General features: G+C 46.8%; 1 protein-coding gene across 1 annotated transcript in view; it reads right to left on the reverse strand.

Moving 5' to 3' along the window:
• The window catches only part of VWA3B (von Willebrand factor A domain containing 3B), a 235,846-nt gene that overhangs the window by 198,211 nt on the left and 24,894 nt on the right, over positions 1-12,741 (reverse strand). The window contains 2 exon segments of the mRNA XM_047746614.1: positions 4,590-4,705; positions 9,123-9,292. Of these exon segments, the coding sequence (XP_047602570.1) occupies positions 4,590-4,705; positions 9,123-9,292 (286 nt within the window).

A 12,741-nucleotide genomic window follows, 5' to 3' on the forward strand; every position in this document is an offset into this window, starting at 1 on the left:
AAAGAAAAAAATAATCAAGCTAGCTTCAGGTTTCTCCTCAAAAGCATGCATCATGAGAAGACACTGGAGCACAAGCCATACAACACTCAAAGGGAAAAGAGTCAGCCAAGAGCTTTCTATCCAGCCAAACTGTCCTTTAAGTATGCGGATATAGAAAAGAACATTTGAAAACCCTGGGAATACTGTTCTTGTGATTATTCCTTGAGGAAACTATTAGAACTTCAGCCAATCAAGAGATGCCTTGGAAAACCAAAGCAAATGGACTATAAGTGAGAAATGAATCTATTTAATAATAGAAGTAAAACTAAAACAAACATGAAAATTAGCATATCAGAAGAAAACAAAAACTCAGTCTTTAAGTTGCTTACCTGGTGGTGATAACAGCAGGGTAACCAACAGGAAGATGATGGTTAAGCATAATAGCACTCATAACTTATTGACCTATCAACTATGTACCTATCACATACCTATAACCTATCAACTGTGTACAAGTTGCTATATAAAACACTGTGTGAGGTACCTGGCGGGCACAGTTTTGGGTGTCTGACTCTTGACTTCAGCTCAGGTCATGATCTCAGGATTGTGAAACTGAGTCCCATGTCAGGTTCCATGCTCAGCACAGAGTTGGCTTGACTGGCTTGAGAATCTCTCTCCCTCTTCTCCACCCCGGCCCAAATAAAGAAGTAAATAAATAAATAAATAAATATTTTTAAAAAAATAAAATACTGTGTGTGTGGTATATACACACCCATACAATGTACACATACATACATATACATATATAAACACATATATTCACACACACACACATATATATATTCCTAACAACCCACAAGGCAAACACCATGATCCTCATTCATAAACAAGAAAGCTAAAGCTCAGATTGGTTAGGTACCTTAACCAAGATCACACAGCTCAGTGATAAATCCAAACTCAAATCTGACTCCAAAGCCAGGCTGCTTCTGATTCTACTGCATTAGAGCTCCTAGAACATAGGACAATTGCCTTATTCTGCCTCCTCATCATTTAACACAGACAATATAATAGAATAGCTATTATTCCCACTTTATAGAGGAGGAACAGGAGGCAGAAAGGTGAAATATCTTGCCCAAAGTTACATAGCTATTTAAGTGACAGGGCCAGCCCACGTGACTGAGAGCAGAGCGAGGCAACAGATATGCGATGCAAGCCACAAATTACAATTTCAAATTTTCTGGTAGCTACATTTTAGAAAGTAAAAAGAAATAAATGACCTTAACTTTATTAATTTATTTGCTATAATCCAATATATTCATATTACATCTCAACATATCTATATTAAAAATTATCTGATATTTTACATTTTTTCCATTTTAAGTATTTGAAATCCAGTGTATATTTTATACTAACAGCACCTATAAGTTGGACTTGACACATTTCAAGTTTCAGTTGCCACATGGGGTTTTATAGCACTGCCTAGAACCTCCAAACATTGGGGAAAGCTCAGGAGGAGAACTCTGAGATAAACTGAGGTTAATTTCCTACCAATCTGCTAGGATAGAGGGGCCCTAGAATCAAAAATTAAACTAAATTCTCCAAATCAAAGAATATGCCCAACCTTGCTTTTGTGACCAGATGTTCATATCTGATATTAGGGACCTCACTTGAGTGCATACTGTCACCCACACAAGCATTAGACCAGAGCCAATTCACATCTAGTCGATGGCTATAACCATTAGAAACTGATGCGCAGAGAAGGTGTGGCCTCCTGGAAGTCACCGCAGATTTGGGGAACACCAGTGACTGGAGATGAGACTGGGTTTCAAAGAATAGACAGAATGCTTTTAAGTCCTAGTCAGACACAAAGAAATAAGCAGAAGGGTCACTCAGAGTTTGCTTAGTCTTATTAGTTTCCCTGACTCCCTGAGAATGCCCAGAAACAGGGACGTGGAAGATGATTTTTTCCGGCCTCTATTTTAGACTCTGAAGAAAGAAGAACTATTTTGGCAGCACCAGCTGAAGCCCTACCAGCCAGGGCAGATGAAGCTTGTCATTGCAGTCAAGCATAGCTGCCGTGTTTAGAGGACTAGGAAGCTGGAGTTCACAGATTCCTTACGAGCTAGCCACGAACACAAGGAAACCCTGCTACCTGCCCATCCAATTCACACCTTAACTTCCCATCAAAGAGGTGGCTGGGGACACCTTCCAGGAGAATGTTGGGGAAGGTGAAACCCAACCCAGGCAAGAACAGTGGAAGGACTGCCTGGTCCTAGAGAGGAATCTTTTCTTTAAAAAAAAAAAAGGTGCTGAGAGCTCAGGGAACTTCAAATGCCTCTGTTTTATTTTCCTTATGGATGAGATGAATATTTCATGATATACAAAGATCATGAAGAGAACCCATACTCATTAACTGAGAGGGAATTCAAGCTGCAGGGGGCTGGGTGGCTCAGAAGAGCTCCAGAAGGCAGCATCACTCTGGTCCCACAGTAATTAGGCTCTGTTGGTACCCCTTCTCCTCTCCAGCAGTTACTCAAGCCCAGAACAAAGAGAAAAAGAGGCACCTACATGGAGAGATTATTTAACTGGACTATAGCTTTTCTGCATGGGGTTAGTGCATAGGGTAATGGGAAGTCATACTCTGAAAGCCAGTTATCTGGAGTCCAGAAAGTTGGTAATAGCAGGAAAAGCAGGAAATTTCTTCCAGTTGCCAGGTCAGTTTTCTGAGCAGTGTCCCTCTAACTCTTCACTTGACAGTCTCTCCTTTCCATGCAACAAGAGGCACAAAGAACTCCTGAGCAGGTGTTCCTAAGGGGGTGTCCTCCCTCCCCAGCCCAGAGAGGGGCCCAAGCAAACTCAGACTGGCAAACGCTGACCCCAAGGGTGGGAACAGGAACTGAGCAGGACGGACTGATCATCTGGTCTGAGGCCTTGAGTCGGGTTGGAAACCGCACGTTTTCCAAACCAGACTAGTCTGTCAAGGATTTCTGGGCAGTTTTTGAGTGGGAGAAATGCAACGCTGGCATTTCTGGGACACCGTGATGGATAGAGGAGATAAGATTGTGTATTTAGGATTTGGGTTCTCTCCTCAACTTCAGAACGTGGGATCACTGAAATGCCACTAGAACAGCAGGCCACGCTTTGAGCACTTCGGACTAAGAAAATGTTTTAATCTATAATTTAAATCTGTATGAGTCACAGGGTTGGGAAGATGGTAGTGCTGAAAATGTAAGCTATGCAAGCCAGATAGGCTTCCCTTTATAACTAAGTTGCCAAGGAACACATAAGCCAAAACTGAACCCCTTTACAGAAACTGGCATGCCTTGGGGAACCCGTGACACCTCACACTCTTTACCCTTACTGAAACATTGCCCACTAGGCTTAATCTTGTGAATTACTTTCCCTAGGCATGGCATACATCCTGAATTAATACTGTTGTTGTCGTTGTTAGAATAGCATTAACCTTGCTTAACAATGGACAGTTTTTCAAATTCTCTGGAGATAGCCCCTTCGCCATCAGAACAAAGGCGTAAGTTACCTAAAGCAGTGCCACCCATGAGCTCTTGCAGAACCTCTCCCCAGCTTGCTGCGGGGCAGTAAGAGTCGGGGCAGTAGGAGTGAAATCCAAAACGTTGTGTCAGGGACAGGCTTTGTGATTCAACCCCCTGCCTTGGTCTCCACCTGGCCCCCTAGCCCTGTAATGCAACCGCCTCCTCCTAGAGCCCCACGCCCTTCTCCTGGGAGCTCTGTAGCATCATCATGTGAACAGAGGGACCTGTCAAGCAGATCTTTCCTGCAGCTTCCTCGCTTCTCCCAAAGAGTAGTTCTGGCCTTATACTAAAGCTAGAGATTTCAGTCAATAACTTAAAATGAGTAGGAGGGTGGAGGTGGAGATGGGCTCTCTCAGACTTCCAGCTGGGTCCCCCCACAACATCTCACACTCTGGACACAAGCTTCCTTCCCTGCTTTTCTCATCAGGGTCTGCTCAGTGTCTTTGGCACTCTGCCGTTTCATCAGCCCCAAAGAAACTCCCACCTCTTGGTTTTCTGAGTAACTTTCTAGCACTGGTTTTTCTGAACCTACTTCTCACTGGTTTGGTGACCTCATTCTCTATGCTGTTAAATTCTCTGATCACAGTCTCTGCATAAAAGGGGAGGTTCACTCTACATCCACAGAGGTTCCCGTGGGGCCCTGGCCCTTGCAAGAGGCAGGTCAATCCCACACATGAGCCTAGAAGCCCCACTGTCACTGATGGACAGGGCAGCAGAAAACCCACAAGCTGTGTTGGCATGCTTGCTACAGCATCAGCTAACCCAGCAGCAGAGCGGCCCTGCCTGCCCAGGGACTAAGTCCAGCATTGACACATCGGGACCACATCCTCAGAAGCTTCTCAAGTTTCCACACACATAACTTAGGCCACTTCCCTGGGTGGTAATAAACTTCTGCCTGGTTGCTAGGCTGACAAATTCACTAGTAGTATCAGGAACAGCCCCTGGACCAGACAAATAATGAATAATAATGAAATAATGAAAAAGATACCATCCGTCCCCTTTTGTTTCTAAAGATACAGAAAACCACACTGGGTAGTTGTGTGTTTTTTGAATCCCAGATACCTGGAGGGCGCTTTCCTTTCAGTTTCCTTAAATTCCAAGTAATTACACTGTCACCATCCTTTACGGCAAATTCGGGAAAGTCCACACCCTCTGTTCTCTCTGCAAATGCATGGAATCTGAAACAGCAAGAGATTCGCAACTTTAGGCTAGTAGTGCTATTATTTGTGCATGTCCACTCATTCTCCCAGGACTGTGACCTTGCTCTGCTGTGGCGCCAAGCATCTTAGATGTTTCATGGCTTTTCCCTGTACCTGCAGTTCTCCCAAAACAAAAGACAGGGAGGCAAAAGAGAAGAGAGAACTGTGAATGGTGTTGGGATTTTAACAGATGACTCTTCTCTTAGAGGGAATTAACCCAACCAAATGGTATGTATTGACCCTAAAAAAACGATACCCTCTGCTTTATATTTATCCTTCTGTTCCCAGGGTTCAATCATGTCAACACAGTGTTGACAAGCCAACAGTCTGAGGCCCCAACAGTGCCCGTGGCCCTGTGGGTTCAGTGTTGAAAGCTGGCGACAACGGGCACCACTGGCTTGTCTGCCAAATGCCGACGGGCTTCAGTCAACTTTAATTCGGCAAATAAGCACTTCCCCAGAAGCTAGGCGAAAGCACTAGTGAAAAGAATTCTTGTGTGGAATTTTTAGCACCTGACTCCTCGAAATGTGGTCTGAGGAGTTGCAGCAGCACCTGAGAGCTGGTTAGGGATGCCCATTCTGAGGCCCTACCTGGAGCTGCTGAGTCAGAATAAGCACTTTAACAAGATCCCAGGGGGATTCAAGAAGCACTGGTCTGGTCTACAAAATGATGGGCTAAGCACACCCTTGACACCAATTACTTGGAATCCAAAAAGTCAGTGATAGCAGGAAATTTCTTTCTGATTAACAGGAGCTCTCTGGGTAATGTTCCTCTAGTCCCTTAAGAGTTCCACCTCTGCCTCTTCTTCAGCAGGAAGAGAATCCTGAAGCAGGGGCTTGGGATAGACAGTTGGATGCACAGATGGTGGGAGAGGTGTGGGGGCTTTACCTGGATCATGGAAATCCTCAGTCCTATCTGTTTCTAGAGGGTTTCATGTGCAACTAAAACAATGACAACGGCACTCAACAAGCCAGCCTTGTCCCAACAGCCCTTCATGAGGCCAATGGACCATTAACCTGGCCATCCCTGCCTCCCACAGGTGCTTCCACTGGAGCGGACATGGCCAACTTCCCCTGTCCTTTGACTTCCTTACAAAGCAGGCTGAGGTTTGTGCTGCCAGGCCCCACACCCTGGGTACCAAGGCCTTTGATGCCCAGGACTTTCTACTCTCTGATCTGTTCTCCAGATTAGAAAACAGGGTAACTCACTTATGCAGACACCAAAACATGCTTTGCAGGTCAGTGGCTCTATTCAGACATGGACTGGGCACAGGGGAACCAGGAATCCAGCCTCCCTGCAAGCTGAGATGCTCAAGGCATATCCTTTGGAGTTCCCTAACGACTGCTCTTCAGCTGAGGTTCAACAGCCAAGGGTATGTGGTGGCCAACCCAGAGACTTGGGGATCTGGCAGGCATGGAGCAGGCAGGAGCACCACCGGCTGGGGGCTGGGCTCACTTGGGAGGGCAAGAGCAGGAACAGAAAAGCATGTCTATATGTCATCCTCTTCTGCAAAACTCACACTCAATAGTACACGGCCTAAAAGTCAGGAGCTGAACTGCAGGTCTTCCCATGTTAAATTACACCCTAACCTATCACCTGCCCAGAGAAAATGCCCCATGTGAATTAAGCAGAGGATCAACAAGACAGGTGGGCCTGCCAGTAGCCTTTTACTCTCTCCAGTAGCAAAAGTAGGACAGTGAGCCCTCCTGTATTTGAGGGGATTTAGGAACCCAGAATCAAAGCCAAACATCTAATGTTCAAAGACTTCAAAGTGTTTTAATGGTAACCAGAGCAGTGGTCTTCAGAATCATCAGGGGTCCTGTTAAGAATGAATATTCTTGGGGCGCCTGGGTGGCTCAGCGGGTTAAGCTGCTGCCTTCGGCTCAGGTCATGATCTCGGGGACCTGGGATCGAGTCCCGCATCGGGCTCTCTGCTCAGCAGGGAGCCTGCTTCCCTCTCTCTCTCTCTCTGCCTGCCTGTCTACTTGTGATCTCTCTCTGTCAAATAAATAAATAAAATCTTTAAAAAAAAAAAAAAGAATGAATATTCTTGGCCTTCCCCTAGAGCTCAAAAATTAGGATCTCTAGGGCTATGGCCAAGGTATCTGCATTTTTTTTTAAGATTTTATTTATTTATTTGACAGAGAGAGATCACAAGTAGGCAGAGAGGCAAGCAGAGAGAAAGAGGAGGAAGCATGCCCCCCGCCGAGCAGAGAGCCCGATGTAGGACTCGATCCCAGGACCCTGAGATCATGACCTGAGCTGAAGGCAGAGGCTTAACCCACCAAGCCACCCAGGCGCCCCAGGTATCTGCATTTTAATTAAACTCCCTGCGTAGTTCTTCTGCAAAGTGAATGATTAAATGCCTAGTCCCAGGATCCCCTCTATTATGTAGAATCACCTGTAAGGTGAAGCCCTCCACTCTGAATTATTTTTTTTACAGATTATTATTTTTTTTTTTATTTAAAGATTTTTATTTATTTATTTGACAGAGAGAAATCACAAGTAGGCAGAGAGGAAGGCATAGAGAGAGGAGGAAGCAGGCTCCCCGCTGAGCAGAAAGCCCGATGCGGGGCTCGAACCCAGGACCTGGGATCATGACCTGAGCCGAAGGCAGCGGCTTAACCCACTGAGCCACCCAGGCGCCCCTTTTTTACAGATTATTTATTTATTTATTTGACAGGCAGAGATCACAAGTAGGGAGAGAGGCAGAGAGGCAGAGAGAGAGGAGGAAGCAGGCTCCCCGCTGAGCAGAGAGCCCGATGTGGGGCTCGATCCCAGGACCCCGGGATCATGACCGGAGCCGAAGGCAGAGTCTCAACCCACCGAGCCACCCAGGTGCCCCTCCACTCTGAATTATTAACAAGCTCCCCAGGCAAAGGTGATGAGCAAATTTGGGAACACGTGCTCAAGGGCAGGAATTGTATCCACTTCAGACAGGCTGAGACAAGGACTCAGTTATTCTCCTTATAAATGCTTACATACCTGATCTCTCTCCACAAGGGACCTAAACCTATCCACACAGACAAGGTGGTGGGTGTGTTTTAAAATGTAAATTCAGTTGTTATTCAGCTACAATGATGCCACTCAGTATAACTGCCACTCAGTGTAACTGCCACTGAAAATAGAGATTGCTACTCACAGTTCCTGCTATAGACTAGTATTGTGGTCCCCAACCCCCAAATACATATGTTGAAGACTTAACCCCCAATGTAATCACATTTGACCATATCTGGAGATAGAGCCTCTGGGAGGCAATTAAGGTTAAATGAGGTTATAAGGCTAGGGCCCTGATCCAATGAATTAAGTACCTTTTCTTTTTTTCTTTAAGATTTATTTTAGAGAAAGAGCATGCACACAAGCAGGGATGGTCAAGAGAGGGAAGGAGAGACTCTTAAGCAGTCAAGCAGACTCCCCACTGAGCGCAGCTCAACTCCCCATGGGGCAGCTCAATCTCAGGACCCTGAGATCATGATCTGAGCAGAAATCAGGAGTCAGACACTTAACCAACTGAGCCAGCCACCCAGTGGCTGAGATTAGTATGTTTTTAAGAAGATATACCAAAGACCTTACAGGTGTGTTTGTGCTTGCTCTCTCTCTCTCTCTCTCTTTCTCCCCCCCTTCATCATCCTTCTTTCCCTCCCTTTCAAGTGAGGATAAAGTTAGAAGGCAGCCTGGAAGAGATCTCGCCAGAAACTGAATCAGCCACCACCTTGATCATGGACTCCCCAGCCTCCAGAAGTGTGAGAAATAAATTTCTGTCGTTTAAGCCATCCAGTCTGTGTTATCTGTTACGGTGACCCAAACTGACTACTAATATAGCTCTCAAGAGGCAGGGGAACACACCACAGCACACTACACCATGCCACACAGGGCAGCACCAGGGCTGGTCAGGAGGCATGAGGGAATAAGGGGAAAACACGGGCAAGATCCTGCAGAATGGAATGGGTGAGGTTTAGGATGGGCAGCTGAATAATTTCAGTGGGTTCTGGATTGTAGGAGCTGCGCCAAGATGTCCAGTACCCAGCCCTGGCATGAACAGTGCAGGGAAATAGAGGTCCTGAGCATGAGTGACTGCTGGCACCAAGGCGCTCTGGATCAGTTAGCTTGTGCAGGAATGGTACACTCCTGGGTGAGCCATCTAAACTCTCTAGAAATTAGCTACCCTGGGAGGGAGCAGTCTCTCCAGGGTCAGCAAGGACCCCTGATGTCAAACCACCAGAATTACAGAAAACAACAAGGCAAGATTCATACCAGGTAGAGAAGAAAAGGCCTGGAGACTAAAGACCACTGGACGGAGGAGAGCACAGGAACAGACTGATTAGGAATATCACTGCTGATCATGTGCAAGCAGGCAGTTCGCCCACTGTCACTCAAAAGCGCATTTTCTGCCTACCTGCTGTGGGTCTTGGCACTCAGATCCTTTAAGAAAGCAATAGTGCCTTCTCCTCTGGCATTGAAGGACACTGGGCAGACAGGACATGGGATCTTCAAAGCCCCCTGAAGAAGGAGCCCCTTGGTTTGCTCAGGAACATCTCCCACCACAAAGTAGTAAATGGATTCAATCTGCAAGACAAGAGTAGCAACAGTTTATCTCCCTGAAGTGCCCTAGACTTGTACCAGACTCACTGGCAGTATACTTTCTACAAAACTGCCTTTGCTCCTGGGGGTGGAGGGACAGACAGCAGGAGTAGCAGCACAGGTCCACGTTTGGTGACGATATTTGGGGGCCAAAGTCAGGAAGTGAGATATTCAAGGCCTGGTGTTAAGGTCTGTTGGCAGTGGTCACAGTCTCGGGTCTTACGTGGGAAGGACAGGATAGGCCAGTGTGGGAAAGAGCTTCCACTAAGTCCATGGATACATGAGACAGGTCAGGAGTGGCTGTTTTCAACACAAAGGAAGTGTGGGCACAGTTACTGTGGGCAGGAAGCTTACAAACCATTTCCCACTGTGGTGCCAGAATTCTACAATACAAATTCATCTCTCCTCAGTCTGAGGCAGAACAGGGGGAAGGAGGGCTTATTTCCACTTGGCTCATGCTCTGCTCTCATGTCACAGGGAAGCACACGTGAGGGAAGATAAGGCTGCCTGACTTCATGCAGCAGGTCAGGGACCAAGTCCACACACTGGGCCTTGAGTCTCGCCATCACACCAGGCCATGAGGGGGACAGGAGAATGAACAAACCCATGTCAGGAGCCCCACCACACACACACCCCAGCCTTCAACGAGGGATTTGGGAGATGCACACCTCACCCAGGTAGAAGACAATCCCATAATGCTCCCTGCTTCATTTAGAGACACGTTAAAATCCACCCAAGGGGGCCCCATGACCAGAGTCCCACCCCAACCTCAACCACGCTGCCCTCCTCTTCCAGAGGATTCTGCCTTCCACAGTGCTTGACTTCCCTACCACTAACGAGTTCTGTGAACTTGGGGAAAAGGACAGAAGTTCAGTTTCCTCACTTATAAAAAGGGAGGTAATGTAGTGTACCTCGTGACTGAGTTTAAACAAGATGACCTGCACTTATGCATGCATAGTTCTCAGAAAGTTAAAAACCCAGAGAGAGCCAGAATACATGCCATCTACATCCACCCCTTAAAACACCTTGACTGTTTCAACAGAAAACTGGGGAAGAATCCCCACAAAATGCACTGGGTTTGAAGGGATAAATAGATGTCATGGACTCATGAGCCTTTCTCTGCTCTAATCACAAACCCCTGCTATTGAAGATACACAGGTACCTCAGTTCGACCTCAAACCTGAGACTTAAACCCACCTGATGCAAAGAGAAGAGGACTTATGGTCAGCTCCCCGGCTGGCTGGGCCCCCCTGTCTGCAGCAGCTGGGGCTGACTGTGCCCACCCCAACCCCATGACTCTTTCTCTCAGGCCTTTCAAACCTGATCCCTTATTTTTAAAAGGACCTAATGGGAAGTAAAGACAGAGCAATGTTGTATATCTCTTGCAGCCAGTTGCCAAGAAGCAGAAAAAAATATTGAAAGGAGGAAGAAATGGTGATCTCTGTATCCCTTGTTAGGGAACTAATATTCTCTCAGCAAATGCATTCTCTTTCCCTTCTTCCCGCTCCCCCACATTACTTTGTGTGAGAGGGGTTCAATGGGCTCCCCTTTGCTGCACTGTTATTAGTGTTACAGCTGGGTTGGGCCCAAACTTAGCATGGGGATGGGTTCAATCTCACATAAGGATCTAAAATCACATGTGGCCCAAGAGAGGAGAATAGGCACAGGGAGTATTTTGTAAGATCTGTTAGCTAAACCGGGAGGTGAGTGAGGACAAACATCTCCAGGTGGTCCGTCTGCGGCTTCTGACACTGTGCACCTCTGTTGCACATCATGCCAACGCAGCTTCTCTGCACTGGCAATGACCCAAGAGTCTGAGATCCTTGTACAGAGATGTTTTTCCCTTGAGACTGCATCAAGCTAAAAATTGCTGTAGCCAGCAGAGTCAGGATTTCCTTTCCTTTGCTCAGGCTCCAGGGTTATTCACTATTCATTAAGTTCATTTCTCAGCTGCTTAATTGCCTATGTTTTCAGTTATCTGTGCTACAGACTTCCTGGGATGTGCTCTACAGTGAGACCACCTATCCCATCCCCAGTCCCCTCTGGCACACAGTCTCCCTGCCTCTTCTTTCCACTCACAGAATGACACTAACAAAACAGGAGAGGAAGGTAAATATGCCACCTAGCCCCATCCTCCACCAAGTGGCAAAATGCCTTTTAAAATGACATGGCGGGGCGCCTGGGTGGCTCAGTGGGTTAAGCCGCTGCCTTCGGCTCAGGTCATGATCCCAGGGTCCTGGGATCGAGTCCCGCGTCGGGCTCGCTGCTCAGCAGGAAGCCTGCTTCCCTTCCTCTCTCTCTGCCTGCCTCTCTGCCTACTTGTGATCTCTCTCTGTCAAATAAATAAATAAAATCTTTAAAAAAAAATAAAATAAAAAAATAAAATAAAATGACATGGCTTTGGGGTCATCTGCTCTTTGGGATGATAAACCAACATGAATTCTTTTTTTCAACACTCACAGGAGTCCTGTGGAAAAGGAATTCTTGTTATCACACCCAGTTTACAGATGAAGAAACAAAGGACTGGACAGGTGAATTGACCTGGTCTTTCAGCTAGGAAATCCAGCTGCCTGACCCCGTGAGCTTCTGCCTTTGCTTTCAACCACTTCATTCTGTCGGCTCATCATGGCAAGGCTGGTCACCTTTTAGAAACCGACGTGAGTGGTGCCAGGGTGGCTCAATCCGTTAAGCGTCTGCCTTTGGCTCAGGTCATGATCCCAGAGTCCTGGGATCAAGTCCCACATGGGGCTCTCCTGCTGGGAGAGTCCCTATGGGGAGTCTACTTCTCCCTCTGCTTTCCCCTTGGCTTGTGTTCTCTCATGCATTCTCTCTCAAATAAATAAAATCTTAAAAAAGAAAAAAAAAAAGAAAGGAAAGGAAAGAAATGGATGTGAATCCCAAAACTGTACGAGCAAGATCATGGGATAGGAAGGTGGCCAGAGACGGGCACTCTTTTCACTTTCTTGGCTCTCACACCATCCAAGGCTCCTAGTCCCTGGTATCAACGTCACTGACTAAAACCTGGGTGAAGTGGTATGGGTTTAGGGGAACTGTCCTCAAAGGAATCCTCTCCCCTGACCCAGTACCTCTGAGCAACTCGGGGCAAGGGCCAGTCTGAGGATCGATCAGCAGCAGCAGCCGGACCAGGAGCAGCTTTCTCACTGATCAGCATTCTTCCCTAAATGCTAATTTGTACTGAATTTGTTAACACAAGATCTAGAAAATATTTGGGGTTCATTCAGCTACTGTACTGGGAGTCAAAAACTCTTGACACTTTACGTAAAAGGGAGTACAGCGTTTGTTTCCACTTGAAATGCCTTATTCTGTCTGGGCCATTTGCTCTGCAGCTGCCCCAGGCAGCCTGCACTCAGCCCAGGCAAAGGGGCCATGACATCTTCTCAGACACAGGTTTGGGGGAAAAGAAGAACCAGACT

Source organism: Lutra lutra, chromosome 9, assembly GCF_902655055.1.
Source record: "Lutra lutra chromosome 9, mLutLut1.2, whole genome shotgun sequence".
Taxonomy (NCBI): Eukaryota; Metazoa; Chordata; class Mammalia; order Carnivora; family Mustelidae; genus Lutra; species Lutra lutra.